This window comes from Artibeus jamaicensis, unplaced genomic scaffold (assembly GCF_021234435.1).
Source record: "Artibeus jamaicensis isolate MK-2021 breed Jamaican fruit bat unplaced genomic scaffold, CSHL_Jam_final scaffold_847, whole genome shotgun sequence".
In the NCBI taxonomy this organism is placed as follows: Eukaryota; Metazoa; Chordata; class Mammalia; order Chiroptera; family Phyllostomidae; genus Artibeus; species Artibeus jamaicensis.
Genome location: NW_026522057.1, coordinates 10,872,486 through 10,893,792, shown reverse-complemented (window position 1 = coordinate 10,893,792; position 21,307 = coordinate 10,872,486). Strand labels below are relative to the sequence as shown.

Genomic DNA, 21,307 nt, shown 5'->3' with positions numbered 1-21,307 from the left:
CTCAAAATCAGTTCCGGCAGAGTGTGAGTGCTCACAAGAAAGAACTCTCATTCAGAGGGGCCCTTTCTGCTGTAGAGCCATGCAGGTCACTAAATCGCTTCAGCAACGAAATTAAGGGGACAGTTTCAGTCCTGACTCTGCCCTTTGTGTGTGGCCTCAGGAATCACTTCGCTGCTCTGAGTCTTAGTTTCCTCACCTGTAAAAAAGGAGTCGACAGTTCCAACTGCCTAGTGTGCTTTGTGAGGGTCAAGCGAGGTCGTGGGTGTGAAGCCATCGCAGTTGCTGGCACATCGGTCCTGCAGGATTGATAGCAGTTCTTAGCTCACCCAGTCTTGGTTTCCAGATGCAGAAACCAAGCCCAAAGAAATGAATGAGTAACAGCCCAGTGGGTCTTCAGGTTATACTTTCATCATACCATGAGGGCTCCCAGGCTGCTTTGACAAAGATTTCCCTGTTTCTTGCATGCTGATCAAGGAAGGGAAGAAAATTTTCATGGGGCATTTAAATAGCTCAGGAAGCTCAGGCCAGGTGGCTCAGTTGGTTGGAGTGTTGTCCCAATGTGCCAGGGTTGTGAGTTTAATCCCTGGTTGGGGCACGTGCAGAAATCAACCAGTGATTGCATGGACAGGTGGAGTGACAGATCGATGTTTTTCTCTCTCTCTCTCAAAACCAATCAATCAAATAGCTCAGGGAATGAAAAGGGTAAGGCAAGTAGGTCATGTTGTCACCTGAAAGTGTCTGTAGAGGCAGGGAAGTAGTGCGACGCAAGAGGGAGAGGAGCTGGCTTGGGGAGCAGAACTTAGTATGCCGGTAACAGCTCGGCCTCTCCCTAGAACGGAAGGCTGAGAGAGGCGTGGTGGCGTGACCGGCCCAGCCCCCCTGGTTTCAGGGAGCGCCATCATTGCCCAGAAACCTCACTGGCACAGGCAGTCCTTCCAAAGTGCATGAGAGCTTCAGTTTGGACAAACAATTGAAGCCCGTTTTTGCCAGGGGAAGAAATGGATTTACGAAGAAGCAATCAAGGGTGTTAGTCATCTGAGAAGGCAGCCAAAAACCTGGCCTGGGGGCAAGAAGCACCGCTTTCTAGGCTGCAGACAACTGTCCGCTCATCACCCAGCCCAACAGGAAGCCCATGTTTTTCTGCGTATTTGGACCAAACCAACAGTTATCATGTGTCTGTTGTGTGCCAGGCAAAAAGCTTCTCCTTTTAAAAATTTTATTATTTTATATATTTTTGTCCTCACCTGAGAACATTTTTTCATTGCATTTAGAGAGAGGAAGGGAAACATCGATGCAAGAGAGAAGCATCCAGACTAGTTTGACTCTTGTACATGCTTGGACGGGGGATCACATGTGCCCAGACCGGAAACCAAACTCCATCCTGGGCATGTGTCCTGACCTGGAATTGAACCCGCGACCCGTCGATTATGGGATGACGCTTCAATCAACTGAGCCACACCGGCCAGGGCAAGGTTCTTTATAAAATTCATTTGTCAGGAGGTGCTGCCTGAGAAGGCAGCATCACCGACCTCTTCTCAGACGGAACAGGAGAAGAGTCGACCACTGGCTGGGATCTGTTCCAGAGCCTGAACTCCAAGCACGACGCTGCCTCCACTAGCCCCAGCTGCCTTGTCCTTAGGCTCCAGAAAAGCCTGCACATGAGCTGAAGTCAAGAGGGCGCATGCTCATCTTAGGAGCACATGCTTGGACCTTCCTACTTTACCGCTTCTAGTGACCACAAGAACGGGCTTCCAAGCCAGATCCCGAATTCGAAGTCATTTCACTTGCCCAGATCCCCTCAGAAAATGCCACAACAGGGGATACAAACTTTTATATGCTTTATTGATTCAGGGGACTAACAAGGCAGCATTTGGTCAGTTAAGAAAGGCACCTCATTGAAAATACATCACAGTGCTGTCGAGTGATCCCAGTCACAGGATTTGAGGACAAGAAAGGCAATCTCTGGATGATGTTGCGTAGAACACTTGCTCATTTATTTAAAGGGTCCCGTCACACATCACAGATGAAGGCAAGAGCGTGGGGCTGTGGCACATGCTGGTGGCTGCTGAGCGCTTGCCCATGAGGTCAGGTGGACTGGTAAATCACTGGTAAGTCGGGAAGGGAGTGGGACCAGCCTGTCCCACCCTCCCTGTCACTCCTGTAAACTTGATTTGAGGGGCCACTGCCCCCGTGAGCACACCCTGTATCTCTTTCTAATTCAGAGATGGTTTTTGATCTCACGGTGAGGGGAGCCAGAGTCAGCAGTCCAACCCCTCTATCCCAAGCTGCAGCACAGACGGGAGGACAGTCTGACTTCCAGCTTCCCTGGGCTGGCAACCCATGAGGTTCTGAGACCAAGGCTGAGGACTCTGGCTTGAAAAAATACTGTCACCAGTCCAGAGTAAATGAGAACCTGATTTCTCAGAAATAGTACTACACCTCCCTATTTCTACTCACACCATCCAATCAGTCTTTAAAAAATTAATTCCTCATACTTTTTTAAGACTCCTACTATATAGAAAAGAAATCGCTTCCCTACAACACTGTTCTTCCAGTATTTTTCTTGAGCCCTTCACCACTCTTGACTCTCCGTCCTTACCCTGACCACCCCCCGCCCCCCTCTGCCCAGCACCTAAGAGCAGGGATCACGCCGCAGGGTGATGAGCAGTGGTGCGGTCTCGCCTGGCCTTCTGTTACTAGGCTGTAATAGAGAGGAAAACAAGAGAGAACAAAATGGGTTTTTAAAAACCAAGTAAATATCAGAGAAGGCTGGCATGCTCGCCCCAGCAACCAAATGCATTAAACACTGGACACGTCTCTGCCAGGTGAAAGCTCTCATGCTTGCTGAGGTTGAGGCTGTGGAATTAAATGAAGCAAAAATCAACCTCTAACCAGACCCCCAAAAGGCATATGCATACCCCACGATCTAGTTTTCACCCGCAGTCCAAGTATCACATGCACGTGTGTGTGGGTATGCACACGTGAATGTATGTGGCCGGATGACAAATATTTACACAAGGATCGTGCACATTCAATTAGCAAACACTGGAGGCCCTCAAATTTGAGGTCAAATGCCTGTAACTGTCCCCGGTCAAAGGGGAGTAGACTCAAAGATTCATGAGGCTACCCTCATCCAGAGAAGAATCCCAGATCCCTGCAGACAGAACTGACGGTTTTGGTTTCACTCCTTTCCCGTGTCCATTCCCAGAAGTCATGTGCTTCCCAGAAACACCCCACAGCAGACAGGGTGGAGTTAGTTTACAGCCAGGGAAAGAAGGCAGAGCAGAGCCGGCAGACACTTGAACCAGACAAAGAGAGAAGCAAGATGGCCACGTACCCATGCCCAGCTTCCACGTGGACAGAGGACAAGCCCGCTGGTAGTCCCACAGACAGCAGGAGAGCTCAGGTCAGGCAGAGACGGGGCACTTTAGAGTCACTGCATTGAGTCAGCAGATTACGCCAGGGCAGGAGCATTATTTACTGGACCTGCCACAGATTTTCTAATGGTTTCTCCAGAGGCTGTTGCTTTTGCGGCCCCTCACAGCAGTCTACTTAATTCATCCATCTGCCACAAATCAAACCGAGACCAAAAGGCACAGCATAGAACCTGGGGGATGCTTTACAGCTGGGGAGTGGAGGTTAGGCATAGGAGGTGAGTACTGTCACAGTTCATTTTATATTTGGGTGATCTTTTCTTGGGGACTCTGTGGCCACCATCATCATGAAGTAACAGGTGAAGGACTGGGTCTGCAGGGGAGGGAGGGGGTTTGGGTTTAAAAGGTCTCTGTGACTCATCGGAGTTTCATATCCTGGAGAGGGGCTGGGTTTGAATACATTCTAATCAAAACGGATCCAGGAACAAGCTTCCTTCAAATCTGTTTCGGTCATCCTTGCAAACAGAGACAAAGTTAAAAATAAAAACAAAATCCACTTTGGGGATGCGGACTGGCTGCTCTCCGATGCCCAGCCTGGATTGAAAAGGATCTCTCATCTGGTTTAATTCTTTGGCCACAATTCAGTTTTCAAACACAGGTCCCAAATGATTCATACATTACAGAAACGTGATGCAGATCACAAAAATACTCTGAATTGGCTTGGCATTTCAGATACCCTCTTGGCTATGATACCCTCTTCCAGTAATTTCTGGGATCTGAAATTTAAGTACCCTTTGACTCCCATTTAGGGCAAAAAAAAAAAAAAATCCATGTTCCCTGTCCACATACTGACTCACGTGGCTTTTCATTGTGGGTTAGGACACAAGTGGAATTTCTTGCCAACAATCTGCCATCAGGAACTTTGGTCCTGCCTGACTACACTTGATCCTGGATTTCTAACCAGCTGCTGGAGACAGAAAAAATACCAGGGGGTTGGGGCACCTGCCAGATCCCTGAGTTAGTTTATTTTGGTCAAAAAATAAAGTCAAGGGTATATCTAAAGAAGTAAACAGCTGGTAAAGCAACCTCGCCCATAACGTAGAAAGTAGGAACGTGTACACTTACACCAACCACGCACACAGAGGAGATGAGAGCTGCACACACACCAAAGATACGTCAGGCAAGTGCTCTTTAATCAGTACATCAAACCATATTCTTGCTGGCCTGAAGAAGCTCCCTTCTGCCTGGCCTGCCATTCCCTCCCACTCCCTCGACAAGGACAGGAGGAAGAAAGAAATGCCTTTTTAGACCCAACACTAGATAAACATAACCAGGTCTTTACATGTGGCTTTGGAGAAGGCTGCCAGGATGCTGGCAAACACGACGTCAGGGGTCTGGGACGCGTCGATGGCAGAGTGGATCCCCCGTTTCCTGTAGTACTCCACCAGCGGGGTGGTCTGAGTGTGGTAGGCCTCCAGGCGGATTTTCAAGGCCTTCTCATTATCATCAGACCGGCGGACCAAGGGCTCCCCAGTGACCTGAGAATAGGAAGAGGACAAGGAAAGGCCAGGACTGTTAGCAAAGGTTTCCTTAGCCAATGCCAGATGCAGATCCGAGACGCTATCTGATCCCCAAGTCCATCGGGGGAAAGACATCGCCAGTCTAGACCCTCTCCGGTAAAGAACTATACAGAGCTTTACCACCCCCAGCAAGCTGGTCCCGGGGGCGGACCACCGGGCCCAGGGAAGCCAGGGCACCCAGAACAGCAACGCTGAGGGAAGGGGCCTGTGAGATGGGGACAGGCAACACTCCTCTCAGCTGTTGCTCAGACTCTTCAGCTTCTAAGATGAACATTTCTAGGTTCAGAAGCAAGAATGCTAGAGGCCCTCCGACCAGGACAACACATCGAAATCAGAGCTGCATCAGCAATTGTAACTGTAGCTGTCTGAGGACACTGTGTTTTCACTGGGGCGTCAGCCATCGACATTCTCAAAGTACAAGTGAAGTGCAGAGGAACTCCGAATGGTAGAACTGCTCATTTCGTGACATGGGACTAAATTAACACGATGGCTTTGGAACCTGTGTGACCTGATGGACTTGTCTCATAGGCAAAGGCAAATCCAGGAAATTCTCATCATTGCCGGCATGCTCTAAACATATGAAAGACTATTTATGGCAAATGTTACAGTGAAATGTATGAGCCCCTCCCTTTCACACCTGCAAACTACTGAAGACTGTCATAAAACTTGGCGATGTTAATCTAGCCAAAATATTCTGAATTTGTAGGGCACAGTAGAGTCACTGGAGAGAGAGGACATTCTTCTGAGGCAGGTCAACAAACTTCTCTTTAGCACTGTCTCCTGCCCCCTGGCTCTAATTCCCTGCTTCTGGCACTCTTCTCCTGATCAGCTGACCGTTAAGGTCACCACGTCGTCAGCAAGGTGCTGCTCTGGACAAAAGACAGGTACAGCCTGGGCAATGGGACATAGGTGGCACTGGTAGCCACCTCAAGGTCAAGCAATAAGCCACCTGGAGAGACACGAGATGAGCCACAGCCCATGTGATTTACATGATAGTTTTATCTCCCGTGGTTAAGTTAGTAATACTGGCAGGATAAAGGGAAGATGGAAAAACAAAGAAAGCAAAAAGAAGAAAGGGGAAGGAAAGAAAAGGCAATTTCCTGGCCTGATTCTACGTACGTCGTCTTTCATGGGCTCCTTTGGGGGGTTGAACTCCTCGTGGTAGGAACGGCCACTCAGGGGGTGAATCAGCCTGAAAGACAGCAAATGAACACAAGTCAGGTGGCCTGAACGTACCCCCAACTGCAGCAGTTTCCAAGCTGACTAGCAGAGACAGAGAAGCTGGACGCAATGACCTTAACCTAGCAGAGAACGTAGCTATAGACACCTTGAGCTTAAGATGACTGGGCTTATGTATGAGTATGTTTTCTATTTTGACCCATTAAAATACAGGTCTGGCTGAAGAGACTGGCATAACTACCTAATTCAGGACTTCAAAGAGGATCTCTGGTACTGGTCTCACGCAGCCATTCATTCTACTCACCCATTCATTCAACAAGCATTTACTACGTGCCTAGTCTGGTTCAGGCCTTAAACTGAGCCCAGGAGCTACAGAGCAATGAGTCGAATTCCCTGCTCACAGCAGTGCTTAATTCAGTGGGGGGGACACATGTGGAGATAAACAACCACAATAAACCTGATAATCCTTTAACAGAGGTTTGTACAAAATGCTACCGGGGACAGAGGACAGAGAAACCAACCTGATTTTTTAACTTCACTTGGTTATAAATCCAGAAAGATGCTATTGGAAAAACACGTCCAATGGATGTAAACACCACCAGACAACGCAGCACCCGTCTGTGACCGTGTGGAGCACAGGTGGCAAACACAGGGCCTGCGAGTTGAACTCGGCGCCACCTTGTCTCTACTCATCTGCAGTGCTGAGCTCTTGCTTAACTGTGTAAATGTAAGTACAGTTTATACGTTTACACAGTCCTAAAATTACACCCGGCCCTTTGAAGGCAACCAGGAGGCTGAGGTGGACCCTAGGGAAAACGAGTTTGACACTCCTGAGATAAGGAGAGCCCAACCACTAAAGGGCAATACTCAAGGTGATGGGAAGGTCATGGAACAAGGAGCCCAGTAAGAAGCACTTATCTGTTACTTGAATACATAGCTGGTAGCTGCATTGGTGCTGTGACCGCTTTGGCAACAAGCCTGCGTTCCTGACTGGACGAGGCCATGCCACGGGAGACCAGATACATAAGAAGGGAAGGAGGCAGGCCGAACACAGCTCAGCAGCCAGGGCTCACTTGCTCAGGTTTATGTGGTTTCCCAATCCCGTGCCAACCAAGGCCTGCCTATTTAATTGACAGCAGAGCTCTCAGGGTCTATTAGGCCAGAGTGTTCCAACATTTTCACCTCTTTGTAAGCACAGAAACACAATGCTCAAGGTCCTTGTTCCTCCAGGCCTGCTCAGCTGCTGGGATGGCTGGAGGAATCAATATTTCAGCTCATCAGTTAGGAAAGTCTGTGTTAGACTATCAAAGCCACAACTGAGTAAAATGTGATGTGTTTTAATGACAGTGCATTTTTAGGGGTGAAGTGGTCCGTTTATAGCAAAGGTGGGTTCATTACAGCCCTGGAGAGAGGGGTGAGGTGATGGCGAACTAGCTGCACTGAGTGGGCCTGCGACTGTACGCGTGTAACGTGAGGATGGGCCCTCCTTTACTTCAGGCTGTTGGGGGCGCTCATCTGCTGCACCGCTGGGAGACCCAGGGACAGGAAGAGTGAAGGCCGTTCAACTTTAGCTTTCCCTTTGGGAATGGTGGGGCCATGAGATGGGGCTCTGTTCTTCACTTTATGGAGAGCACAGTGCACACAGCAGCCAGATGGCAATCAACTTGACTCCCTCCTCTTCACTTCTCTACAGCTCTTGCTCACTCCCAGATTCCCTCAGCCCTCCAGTTACATATGAGTGCTCCTTTCCCTGCTCACACACATCATTTTAAGAGGAATGCAAGGCTCATTCCTTAAAAGGAAAGGAAAAGAAAGAAAGCCCAGTCTCCAAGTTCTCAAAATGGAATTGGTCTTCAGTACCAACCAAAACAGCTCGATGAGTCACTGAGCCTGGCCTGGAGGCGGAGGTGAAGATGTGGCTGGGAATCCACAGCCACTGCTACCTGGACTGAGACGCTTCAGACACCTGTATCCTTACCCACAAAACGGGGATGAGACATCAGGCTAATGATACCAGAGAACCAACTGGTAAGATAATTAGGATGCTAGAGAGCCAACACGGAATAAGTTAAAACCCCAAACCACCAACCATACTTATTCAAGAAATAAAACAATGACCCCGAATTATCAGAAGTGACAGCTGAGCTAATTCAGAAGGTGTCTACAGTGGGGGCCTCACCGTGTCAGATTTAAATAAGGTCCACGTTACACTGCTGGTTCTTGACTTTTACTGCCAGTACTGTGGGCCAGGAGGTGGAAAGCACTGGTTTCTGGTGTCGGTTCTGTTGCTGACCTGCAGAGTGAACTTGGAAAACACCAGTCTGGCTGTCTCATTTCCTCCATTGCGAGGGAAGGGGGTCACACTAAACCACTCACTCCTAAAACGAGACTGGGTCCTCTCTGTTCCGCCCTCCACAGCAGTCCTGCACTTCGTTCTTCAGAATCTCTGTTCCCTACCAGCCAGTCCCAGTTAAGGTCTCCATCACTCCACACGGGGGTCAGCCAGGCTGCCAGGTGGGGTCCTTGTCTGTTTCTCCTTTCAATTCTACTGCCCTGTCAATCCTACTGCTTCTTGGCCCACATCGACTTTGTCTATCCACCTGTGCCAATGGGGATGCAAAGAAATAACAGTTTCTGCACTGAAGGAGCTAGAAACACGACACCTGGACATTTGAAAAGAAAATTAATGTAAGATGATCACACTGCATCTAATAGATGCCATATAGGAAAACGCCTCTGCCACTCCCTCTTTTGTCTGTTGACAAGCCTGCCGCTCTTCCTGAAGATATGGATGGCGGACACGGAAAAAATGTTCAACCTCATCAGGAAATTAAAGCACTACAATTTACAATAAGAAAGCAATTTTCCCCTAATTAAATCCAAAAGTTTACATTTACTGTGATGGTTGCAGCATCCATCTGACAGTGATAAACTGGGGAAACACGGATGCACAACAATAGTGGAACAATTAAGTGCACGACGGTTCATCTGTGATACAGCGATTAAATACCGCGGTCACAGAGGTCTGGGTCCCTGACGGAGGCTGACCACCTCCACGAGATCCATGAAAATGACGTGGGAATAAAGAAAGCTAAAGCACACAGTGAAAAGGAGATTGTGGGGCGCTATTAGTGGCTGAGCGCTTTCAACACAGTCCTGAAAGGCACAGATGCAGAGCGAGGGGTAGAAGAGGGTGGGGAAACACGCTGGAAGCAGTGGTGATCTCTCGGAACACACTTGTTCAGATGCAGAAGCGTTTCTGTGTTCGATGTTGACTACTATAGAGAAACAAGCACTTTATTTTATTTATTATTATTTTTTTAAAAGACAGGGAGAGAAACATTAATGTGTGGTTGTTTCTCATGAATCCCCTAGTGGGGACCTGGCCCGCAACCCAGGCATGTGTCCTGACTGGGAATTGAACTTGCAACCTTTTGGTTCACAGGCCCACCCTCAATCCACCGAAGTACACCAGCCTATTTTTTTTTTTTTTTAAGATTTTATTTGTTTATTTTTAGAAAGAGGGGAAGGGAGGAAGAAAGAGGGAGCGAAACATTGATGTACAAGAGAAACATTGATTGGTTGTCTCTCACACTCCCCAACAGGGGACCTGGCCTGCAGCCCAGGCATGTGTCCTGACCGGAAATCGAACTGGCAACCTTTTTTGGTTTGCAGCACGCCCTGGCTGGCGTAGCTCAGTGGATTGAGTGCGGGCCTGGAAACCAAGTAACCACGGTTCGATTCCCAGTCAGGGCACATGCCTGGGTTGCAGGGTAATTCCCAGCAGGGGACACATGGGAGGCAACCATACATTGATATTTCTCTCCCTCTCTCCTTCCCTTCCCCTCTAAAGATAAATAAAATATTAAAAAAAAATAGTGGTACGCATGTAAAGAAGTTACCATTTCTTGGGCACATACACACCCAAGGCTCTGAACTACGCAGGTGTTGTCTAACCTGCAGAATCGCTCCACACACAGGTGTTATAACCCTCCTCCAATTACGAGGAACCAGCACTTGCCAAGAGTCAGAGTCAAAGGGTGACGGGCCTGCCATGCTGACTCCAAATCCGTTGCTCTTCTTTCCACATCCCCATCCATGTCACCACTTCAGCAGGTGTCACCACTTCAGCAGATGTCACCAGTAAGATCAATCCATGTTGAAATGGCACTAAGCCTCACGATGAGGACTAGGCAAGAGCATGGTCTGACTAATCTCTGAAGAAGCATGAAAAGAAGGGACCTTCTGGGGACAAATACCTTCCTGTGATTCTCCGGATCAGCAGTGAGTCTGGGATGCAGAACTCGATCACAGAATCCAGCTTCTCTTTCCTCTTCTCCATAAGGCTGTCAAGCTGTAAAAGAGTGTGTGTCCTACCTAAGCTACCGGAGCTTGACCAGACCCATTTCCCTCAAAGGAATTAAGAGATTAAAGGCCAGAGTTCTTTATCCAGCCAAGGGGACACAAAACCGACCCACTAACCATTTCTGCCTGCCTCACAGTCCGAGGGAAGCCATCTAGGAGAAAACCATTTTTGCACGGAGGGGTGTCCAAATTCTTCTCAATGAGCTCCACTACCATTTCGTCACTCACCTGAAAGTCAAGAACAAAATGGCCTTGGGTTTAAATACATGAACTAGGTGACATTTAACCCAACTCCCTGGTCACAAGTTGGTGTCCACACACATACAATGTGACTGCTGCAGGGGACAGTGGTGGTTGACCAGAATGCAGAAACCTTCCCATGTTCCCTGTTTACTGATTTTGATCAGGCTCACAGTAGAGGGACCCAGGCCACCCTGGACAGGAGGCAACAGAGCAGTTCACTGAACAGGCAAGATAGCATTAGAACCACAGAACTCAGGAACCTCTTTGAAAATCCCACATGAGGGCCCTCCCCAGCTTTCAAAAACTGGTTTCCTCCTGGGCCTTCAGATAAAAAAAAAAGTCCCCTGCTAGTACTGCAGGGAAGGCTGCCCTCTCAGCAGCTAATGTTTTTATCTCCTAGGACCAGCTGAAAATATGGGGGCAAAGTATAAGCTCTGCAACTAAGTGAAGACTGGAGATAAGTAATCTCATTGTCACATCCCAACTTTTTCTCAGTTTGCCAAGATCCAAAGTCCAGAATATCTAGCTTTCTAGCCTGACTCGAGGCCTCGCTGACATGAAGGGAAAGCTGGAGGAAAAGGGCAGGTGGGTGGACAGGCAGGGGCACTGTTCCATGTAGGCACTGAAGGCAAAGCCTGACGGGAAGGGTTAATTCAGGAATGGAGGCAAGCCCAGCTGCTTCCCCAACCAGCATGCTAAGTAAGTTATAACAAGGCCAGAGGGCCAAACAAAAAATGACTTCCAAAGGTGATTTGCAGAGGCCAAGTCCCAGAATAACTCAGTTACAATTAAGTTCTGGCACTAATCAAAGAAGATTTAGAAGATAATAGATTGCATTTGTTTAATCAGATTAACTAGACTAGGAACTAGAGAAAATACTATTATATCCCCCCAATAGGAAGGATTACATCTGTCAAAAGCAATTGTTAGAGACAAAGAACAGTCACAAAAGTAGTTCGAAAACACTCTGTGGCTCCTTGAGTTCTCTCTTCAACACATCCTTGAGTTTTTGCCTCACGAAGGCAGTTTCATTTTTGACCCTAAAAATTGGGTATGATACTCAATGCATCAACACAAAGGGATCTCAAGAATACTATGAATAAAATACGTGCCATAAATTCAGAACGAACCAAGTAACCTGCCATTCTGAAGTTCATGTCATGTGCCGGTTTGTTAAGACACCCTGTAGCACAGGGCCAGCCAACAGAACTTCCTCCGAGGAGGGGAATGTGCTATGTCTGACCCAGCGGGCATACATTTGAAATGTGGCAAGTGCGACCGAGGAACTGAAATGCTTTCTAGTAGCTCCACGTGGCTAGTGGCTACATTCTAGGCAGTGCGCGTCTAGACTCCGAGAAACGTCAACACGCTCTGGCAGCACCACACCTACCAGTTTCCCGGCATCCATGGTTGCCTTCAGCTTCTTCCCCAGCTCTGAGCCAGAGGCCACCATGGCCCTCAGCATGTCCCCGGTGGCCAGATGGCAGACACAGAAGTTTTTTGCCAACTTGGGTGCCTGTGGGGGGAGGAAAAAACCCCAAAATACAGTTATCGCTGCAGGCCCTGGAGTCAGACTCCCCGGTTATGAGCCTGGCGCTGCTGCTTACTGGCTGTGGGAATTTTGGCAAATGCCTATTTCCTTACCTGTAACAGGGATAAAAGTACTTTACGTTATATTCTAACATATAACAATTACACAGTTATAATGACATATACATGTAAAGCACCTAGCATGCAGGAAGCCATATTAGCTGTTTTCCTTACTTCCACTACACACATTGGTGACACACGAGCCTCAGTTTCCCCATTATAAAAAGGACAAATCAAAAAAGCAGTATCAATACTTCATACGGTTGCTGTGAACTTGAAGTGAGCTCATGTACGTAAAGCACAATGCCTGGCATGTAATGTGTTGAATGAATATTTGCAAAAGAATTGAATGTGAGATTGTCAAGTGCTGTGGCCAGTGGCCTGAGAGGCAGAAGGGGCAAGGTGAAGGAAAGAGGTTTCCCCCTGGCAGACAGTTCTTCTTCCCTGTCTCTCAGTAGCTGCATTATCTTTGCCAAATCCCTTAACCACGAAGAAGCTCAGTTTCCTCATCTGTTTCAAAAGAAGGTAAAAAGCCTCCCTCCATCAAGGAAGATAGCCATGAGGATCCGTTGGGATGTATGGGAAGAGCACTTGGCAAACAGTAAGCACTTACTATTAGTTTTAAGAAGCAGTATAGCCTTTTCATTAAGAGCATCAGACTTGAGAATCAAACAGCCTGGGTTTCAGACTTCAGGTCTACCAATGACTAGATAGATATATGACTTGAGAAAAATTGTATTACCTTTCTAAGTTTCAAATTTCCTCTTAGTAACATGGAGATACTAACAGCAGCTACACCACTGAGCTGATCTGATTACAGAGAATTCCGCATGGGCAGGGCCAGGTACGTAGGAAGTGCTCAGTGAACACTAGCTGTTGCTGTAAGCCCTGCCCTAAGTCCACATTCACTCACACAGAAATGAATTTACTCATTCATCATACTGATGTCTCTTCTGAGAACCCTCTGGGAGCCAGGCGAACAGATGAACAGGAGACGGAGACCCTGTCCTCTCTGAGCTCATTCTCCGGTGGACTACACATCGGAATGAAGACTAGAGGAAGAAACCCTGGGCAGCTCAACAATGGCTTTGTACCTGCAGTCTCCTACCCCCCAAACAAACAAAAAGACTGTAGAACTCAAGGAACAGAATCAGTTCAAGGACCTTAAAACTTAGCTTCCTGGCTCACTTGTTTTATTAAAAAAAAAAAAAAAAAAAAGGTTTGAATCCTTGTTCAAACCAGTTCTTTGGGAGTTTCCTTAGGTACACACAGTAAAAACTTAATAGATGGGGCTCAGTTCAGCAAATTCTGGTTTGTGATCCATGGAATGATTCAGTTCAAGCAAAGAAATGACTTCATAACAAAACAGCATACATACAAGAAAGCCTTAAAAACTTTGGAGAACCAATGAAGGTCAGGACTCTGGCATTGGCAAACCTTCCGGCTCTGCAGACTGGCTGAGGGGCCACACCCCCAGAGAACTGTGCTTTTCTGCCAGTCCTTCTCCTTGATTGGTGAAATTAACTTGGGCGAAAGATTTGGAGGTCACGCTTGTTCAAGGGGAAAGGCTGGCCAAAGCACCAGAGAAGAGCTGTTAGCAGCACAGAACCTAGGTATTCTGTTTGAATCCCCACCAAACCCCTGTGCTCACCTCCAGGTGACTGGATTCTATAGCTAGGTGGAAGAATGCTCCAACAGAGACTACCTGGCAAGGCAGAAGACTAACTCTTCATTCCCTGCTGGCTGCAAGGGAGTCAGTGTGATAGGCTGCAAAGAGCTCAGACTTTGGAGTCAGACAGATTTGCCCATATACCTCCTGGCTGAAGCCCTCAATAGATGTGTGACCTTGAGCTAACTACTCAACTTCTGAGAATCTCAGTTTTCACGCCAGCCAAGTGGGATTATGAGATAACCTCTACTTCTTAGAGTTATTGTGAGGATAAAATGCCTCTTAACTTACCATTGTAACCTTACACCATGAACTCCTTGAGACTGTTTCCTCATCTATAAATTAGGGATATTATTACCAAAATCACTGGGTGGGTAGGAGGAAGAACCAAAGGCTGTTAACAAATTAGCATTCTTGATCTAATCGTGAAAACCCTAGCATCTGTCAGAGTCACTCACTGGCCACTTTCCCACTTGGCACTTTTATGTATTGTTTCTGTTCACGTTGATTTCTGCCTCTATACCTAGATTAATAGCAACAATGTCAGATGGTGACTGCTACTCAAGAATCAGTCATGAGTTCAAATCTTGCCTTTGCTACTCCATGTGAATTCTGGGGCAAGATACAGCCTCTGGGCTTCAATTTCCCAGTAAAAAGGCAAAGATAACAACAGGACCTTACCGTCTGGGACTCTAGGCTCCAATAGGAGGACACATGTAAAGTCTCTGGCTGGGCGTCTATTACATAATTGAGCAAAGGGTAACTATTTTGCACATTACATCCCCTCCTCGAGGGCCAGGGCTGCCCTCTGCATCTCCAGCACCTTAACTTGTCCAGCAAAACGCACACATGGCAGGAGAAAAGCCTAACCTAGGGCAGCAGGAAGAGCGGGAGCTTCGGAGTCATTTGGGTGCAAGGTCTGCCAATTTTTTTGCTATGTAACCTAGAGAAGAAGCCCTCTGAACTTGAGTTTGTAGCTGTAAAAGGGGGAATGAGAATGTGGGTCTCACTATGCTGAGAGTCACTGCACTGACATAGCTGACAGAGCCCGACCTGCAGGACAGCAGTGACTGCCTGTGGGTGCCTGGTCTTGAGTTGGTACAGACTGGACACAAGGAAACGTGAAGGGGCTGGCAGATAAAACACAGAAGCAAACCTATGTTTTGGCCACACTATAGGAACATCCAACCCCAAAAGGGAGAAGGAAGTAAGGCCATTTAAATAAAATAACAAACCCATGTATTTATATTGTGTTGGGAACCGCTCTGCCTGTTTTCAGAAGCTGTAACGCCCCCCATGGCTAAGGCTGAGTAAAAAGACCTTGGGAACATAAGCCACTAAGGACACAAAGCTTATCCTCCCAGCAGGGGTATAGCCTCTGCCCCCTTTACTTGACCCTGCTTGGCCCTGGAGGATGGCTGGTTAGACTGATTAGGCAATGATGGGTGAGATTCCTCAAGGGAGGGACAACTTAAGACAGGCATGGTCATGACTGAGCCATTAGGGAAGGGCTTAGGGGACTAAGAAAAGAGGTGATGGACCCTCACCCCTCGGCTTTGACATAGCCTGAGTCCTCATTCTACCTGTACAAAGCTTCCTACTAATCTCTTGGCTGCCCGAATCCCCCACCTGACTTAAGCTTAAAACAATGCAGAAGGTGGGTGCAGCCCTGTGCTGGAAAGGGTGGTTTTCCGGGGGCATCAGGCCTAAGAAAGAATGCATAAAATCCTATGAAACCTGCTTTGCTAAGAATGTCCTCAATTTAAATGAAAAGGGTCCAAGCATAAAATGAATTTGTTTCCCAAAGTTTCATGGCGCTTTGTATTTGACCCTGACTCAGAATAAGCCCTTATAGTTCTTTGAAGGTTATATACTGTTTGATCATTATTGCCTGACAATGACTGATGAACTTTATGCCCTGTATTCCTATGCAAATTAAACCCAGTAAAAGCCCATTGACGAATAGGCTCAAGGTCCTTCTCCTCTGAGAGACTGGCCACCTTTCCTCTCCAAGCAGATCATGTCTTAGTAAACTTCTTCTCATGCACTGCGGTCAGGGGAGCTCTGCAGGCAGAACCCCCCCCCCCAATTCTGAACATTGTAAACATCATTATGCTGATGAAAAAGGGGTTTTAAAAGGTTTAAACATTTTTTGTTAATAATGAGAAGTTTTAATAGGAAACATTTTATTTTAGTAACACGAACATAAAATACTGAGTTATGCAGGTTAAAAAAAGGACATACTAGTGGGAAGAAATCCAACATCACTGAGCAGGTACTAGACACAAACCTAGGTTAGGGATTTTACATCAAAGATTGCAAACATTTACCAATAGGGGTAGACGGGCAATGCAAATGAATGAAGTTGGTCAAATGTAAGCAGCAGGCACCCAAGAGCACTGTGCAGGGTACAGGAGGGCACATCTAAAGTGGCCTTGCCATTCAGTGGCACGACAGGCCAGAATGGAGGCCCAGAGCTGCGGATGTGACTTCTCAAGAGAAACTGGAGCTCAGCATGTGTAAGTGAAATTTCACAACTGAAAACTGTGTGGCCACCTTATTATTTTGAAAGCTGACAAATAAAAGGAACAAAGCAAGCATTTACCCTGCCTTTTCTACACAAACCATGCCAAACAGAAGGCAAAAATTTCTCTTTATAGAAATGGTTCAGCTAATAAACAAAAAGAATGATATAATTAGAACACCACCACTGTGCTACCCACCATGAACTCCTGGACCAGGCGCTGAACACCCAAGACAAGGAGGCCTGATGTGCCTCCCCATGGACAGCACGGTGCCACCTGCGACACTGGCCATGGAACTGAACTCAGCCCTCTTAAGTGTCTGATCGGTCTCCCAGTTTATAGGAAACAGAGAGGAAAGGGGAAGATGTTCAATATGCCATGGAGATACAATAAAAAATTCCCAGAAAGAAGGACAATACCAGGACAAATAACCCAGTCACACAGATGCACACACACACACACAAGCTACGGGACAGCTGTAAATTAAGAGACCTGCAGCAATCACACTTGTGAGACAAAGGGAAATATGAACCCCATTATAAATTGTTAATTTTTAGGGGATATTGTGCTGTTTACAAACAAAGAATTTATCTTTTATTGAGTGATACCCACTGAAATATTTACCAATGAAATGTTATAATGTCTGGGTGCTGCTTTAAAGTAATTTGTGAAGGGGGAGTGAAAGAGAAAGAAACGGAGACAAGCTGACGCTGGTTGGGGCTGGACAGCAGGTATGCGAGGCTCCTCACACCAGCCCACCTTCTTTCGTGTGTTCAAACTCTTCATAATAAAGTGGGGGAGCCTTTGCAAGCAAAGGCTACGACTTTGTAACCTGATTTACGAACACTTCTTTCTTTATTTAACTCCATAAAACTGCAACCTTTAGTATTCCCATTGTCCCCAGTATTAAAAGCTGTACTGAGTTTAAGTGACTTGTATAAATCTTACCCTTTCTTCAAGTCCCAGCTCTAATTACATCTCCTTCACTTCCACAAAGCCTCTGACCAGCTCCTACCATACCCACAATTTTATAAATCAGTGGATAATTTTCTTCAAATCTTGCTGACTACATCATCCTTTACACTGAAATAGATATCAGTTGGTGTGGGGGTGATGGGAGATAGAGCTGTATTACTAAGATGAGGAAATCAATAATTACTGAACACCTACTATGTGCCAGGTCGTCACCTATATACCTATAGGTGCTTTACACACATATATGATATTATCTTCCAAAAGCTGGTGAACTTTTGGTCTACATGGGCACTGCTTTATCTGAATGCGTAAGGTGGGGGACTACTTTACCTTGCATGAGTAAGGTAGGGGACCTATTTTTCAGGTGAGAACACTGAGGCTTGGAAGTCACAAAGTTTGCTAGACTGTATAAAGCCACTGTCCCAGCACTGGGTGGCTTGTTCATTTCCCAATTACTGATAGTATTAACTTCACTATGAACTAAGGAAAAATAATCAATGCCTTTGAGCTACCCCATTTACACTCACAGCAGAGGTCTGCCAAGGCTAAGGAAGGCTATAGTTACCTAATAACTGAGGGTGGTAGCAACAGGAAAGAGACTCAGTGTTACTGAGGACAGGGGGATTGGGTAACAGTGAGCTCCAAAGAATCAGCTCAGGCTAAAGAGAATAAAGGGTAAGAGGTCCTTCTTGACCTCGTGCCCAGAACTAAAAAGCAAAATCATCAGGAATGAACTGAATCTTCCAGACATCCTTTCCCACCATCCACATGAATCTGTATCCATCCATTTCCGGTAATCCCATCAGGTGCCGAGCGATTTGCTGGGTGCCCTAAGATGGTCTGTTTGCTAACACTTTGCAGTCTTTGCAAGTGTAGGAAGAGCAGAGTAGGCAGTCCCCAGAACCCCATCCACTTGGCAGCCCAGACTTTCAAGAATTCCCTTTTTGGAGTCTAACAGGCAGGAGCCTGGGGCCTGGGGACAATGCCAGGCCCAAGGCAGGAAGGGTTGATGATCCAACCTGCGAATTTCCAAATCCCAGCCTTAATCTATGGGCCCATTCCATCCCAGACACCAAGCGAGGCCCCACAGTCTGCTAGTGAAGAAGGTAACTTCAGACTCCAATTGCTTGGAGCCCGTGGCTCTTGAGGTTTCAGGATCCACTGAGTCAATTTGGATAACTTGGGAAAGCCACCTGACTTCCTGGGCCTGTTTTTTGAACTGTATAGATTTAGGTACCCACACCGCAACCCTCCCCAGCTTAACTGGCTCACGCAGGTCATACTTCTCTTCTCTTAGCAGTAGTTTATCTTAGCAGTACTGTACTAATCAGCACATGCCAGCTTCCACTCTGCTCCACGCGCTGGAGACACTCCCCTCTTTCAGTCATTAATCATTGTAAGAAACGCTCCCCTACCCTGAGTGCCTGGAATGAAACCTTGGGCAGTTCTCTTCCAAATCGCACAGAATCTGGGATTCCTTCCGTCACCCAAGCTGTAATTTGTATGTCTCAGCCCAGTGCCCACCCTACCCTTCCAAACTCTCAGCTTCTAACTTCTTAAGAGATCTAACCAGTTCTTAGATCTCCTAACACGACTCTTCAAGCTTGGATCCCTCAAGAACTGTAATCCTGACTCACACCTCCACAACCTCCAATTTCGACTCTTCCCCAAACGCCCGGCCAGAACCCCACACGCCGGCCAGGGCACCGCAGGAAACAGCCCGCGGCGCCGCTCTGGGGCGGTCGGGACCTCCGGCCGCCCTGACCTTGGAGTTCCGTGGGCTCCGCCGTCACGCCCGACCCTACAGCTCACCTGGGTACCCTTTCCGGCCCCGGGCGGGCCCAGCAGCACGGCCCGGATGCCTTTAGGATTCTCTGGGGCAGGTTCGGCCACGGGTACGTTGGGAGCCATGACTGCCGAAGCCCCTCACTGCTTAAGCCGCCAGCACACCTTTCAGGTCCAAGCTTCCAGGCCACCGCGCCACGCACGTACGCTAGCCCCGCTCTCGGCTCACACTGGTTCCTCGCAACGTCTGTCAGTCCCCTTTTCCCGCCCCTGAGCGCGATGGACACCTTAACTTACCAACCACGAGGCGGGAGTAAGGAAGGGGTGGGTCAACGTAAACTGTAGTGGGGGTGGGGCTCCCGGCGGGTGTGCGGAGTGGGCGGGGTGGGCGGGGTGGGCTGAGTGGGCGGGAAAAGGTGAAGGCCTGCTAGAGGCCCTCTGGGAGTTCTACTTACACTTTTTGACAGTTAATGATACCGACAACTCCGGCCATCCCGCTGAAATTGCCCGTGAGAGTGTAAATAGGTGAAATCAGTTTTCGTAACAAATTGGCAATATGTATCAAATATCCTTTGGTCTGGCAATTCCACTTCCAAGAATTTAAAGGACATAACCAAGGATATGTGTGAAGATTTGTGTAACAAAGATATTAACCGTAGCATTTATAACAGCCCCAAAACCCAAAACAAACAAACCAAAAAAAGAAAAGAAAGAAAAGGTAATATCCCAAATGTTCAACGATAAGAGTTTGTTTAAATAAATGGTAAAAAATGTGTATACTCGAGTTCCCCCTCGCCAGCCCCTGCCAAGATATTTAATCATATTGGAAGGTGTTCACAAAACAGGATATATGATTGCAGTTACAACAAAACCCCAATTGTGTCCGATAGCTACAAGTGATAGTCTCTGCACAGCATCATTACATGAGCTTTCCCCTTCTTAGTGCATGTTTATATTTCCAAAAAGTTCTCCAGTGAATTCTATAATAAGCGGATATTACTTTTGTAACAAGCAAATGACTTTTTTAAGTCAGGAAAAGGTAGTTTTTCTCAAAAGAGATGACTTTTCTTGGACAGGGAAAGAATTCCTACAGCTTTCTGGTGTGTGATAGTTTCATCCACTCCCTCTATGAAGCAAGCCCTGGAACTCTGGCCCCAAGGGCCCCTTTGGACCTCCGGTCCAGAGTGTGATGATGAAACAATTGTGTTTCCTCACAGCCTCAGAGTAACTCAGCTCCCACATCCTGGTAATGCATTTGCTAGCCCTTTAGCTTGATCTCTTCTATTTTACCTCACAAAAGCAGTTAACTTCATTCTTCATCTCCACCCTAGACCTGTATAAGGTGTGCCTGACCTTGAAGGAGACAGGACTTGTTATGCTCATTTTTCAGGAAGATATGCAGTGATCAGCCCAAAGCCACACAGTAGCAGAGTCACAAGCCTGGGAACCCCGGCAAGCACAGGGTTCATGGGGGTGAGGGTGAGGGTGGGAAAGCAGGCATAGCAGCTGAAGGAAGCTGCTATGTGGCCAAAATTCACTTCAATCCAAGAAGACCAGAGTTTATCAAGGCTTTCCCAGGGCACCAGGCAAGGGGTATAGGAGCAGCCTATCCTTTCCACCAGCGATCCCTGCAGTGATACTTACCAAGTATGGACTCCGGAGGAGCAAAGCAACTAAGACTACACATAAATATACACAGTGTAAGGTTTATTTCTTCAGGTTTTAAAAATGTTCTAGGCTTTGGGGCATACTAAGGAACATAAGAAGAATATTGAGTCCAGGGGAAGAAGGGAGTATCACCTTCATCTTCCACTCAACTACTAATGTTTGAAAGATCTAATTAATTAATTAATTAAAATAATTGATTAAAATTAATTAAAGGGGGAGGGAAGGAGCAAGAAAGGGTGAGAAATATTGCTATGAGAGAGAAACATCAATCAGTTGCCGCTTGTACGTGCCAGTCCAGGCATGTGCCCTGACCAGGAATTGAACAAGTGACCTTTCGCTTTGTGGGATGGTGCC

General features: G+C 47.2%; 1 protein-coding gene across 2 annotated transcripts; it reads right to left on the bottom strand.

Annotated features, from left to right (window-relative positions):
- Positions 1-1,821: 1,821 nt before the first annotated feature.
- On the bottom strand, positions 1,822-19,513 carry AK2 (adenylate kinase 2). Of its 2 annotated transcripts, XM_037149552.2 has the most exons (7): positions 19,313-19,512; positions 12,132-12,257; positions 10,616-10,726; positions 10,393-10,487; positions 6,074-6,146; positions 4,717-4,912; positions 1,822-2,701 (listed from the first exon to the last, which is right to left on the bottom strand). In XM_037149552.2, exons 1-7 carry the CDS (start codon positions 19,409-19,411, stop codon positions 2,697-2,699), a joined length of 705 nt encoding a protein of 234 aa, XP_037005447.1. In that variant the 5' UTR covers positions 19,412-19,512; the 3' UTR covers positions 1,822-2,696. The 2 variants fall into 2 exon arrangements, with proteins under 2 accessions (XP_037005447.1, XP_037005445.1); XM_037149550.2 differs by lacking the exon at positions 1,822-2,701 and having other exon boundaries at positions 4,547-4,912; positions 19,313-19,513.
- Positions 19,514-21,307: the final 1,794 nt, after the last annotated feature.

Excerpts from the sequence above, each read along its gene's own strand:
- AK2 (XM_037149550.2), bottom strand. The coding sequence starts at position 19,411 with ATGGCTCCCAACGTACCCGTGGCCGAACCTGCCCCAGAGAATCCTAAA. Across the intron at positions 10,488-10,615 it reads CTGTGAGGCAGGCAGAAATG|CTTGACAGCCTTATGGAGAA; the intron begins GTTAGTGGGTCG and ends ACTCTTTTACAG. Across the intron at positions 6,147-10,392 it reads ATCCGGAGAATCACAGGAAG|GCTGATTCACCCCCTGAGTG; the intron begins GTATTTGTCCCC and ends GCTGTCTTTCAG.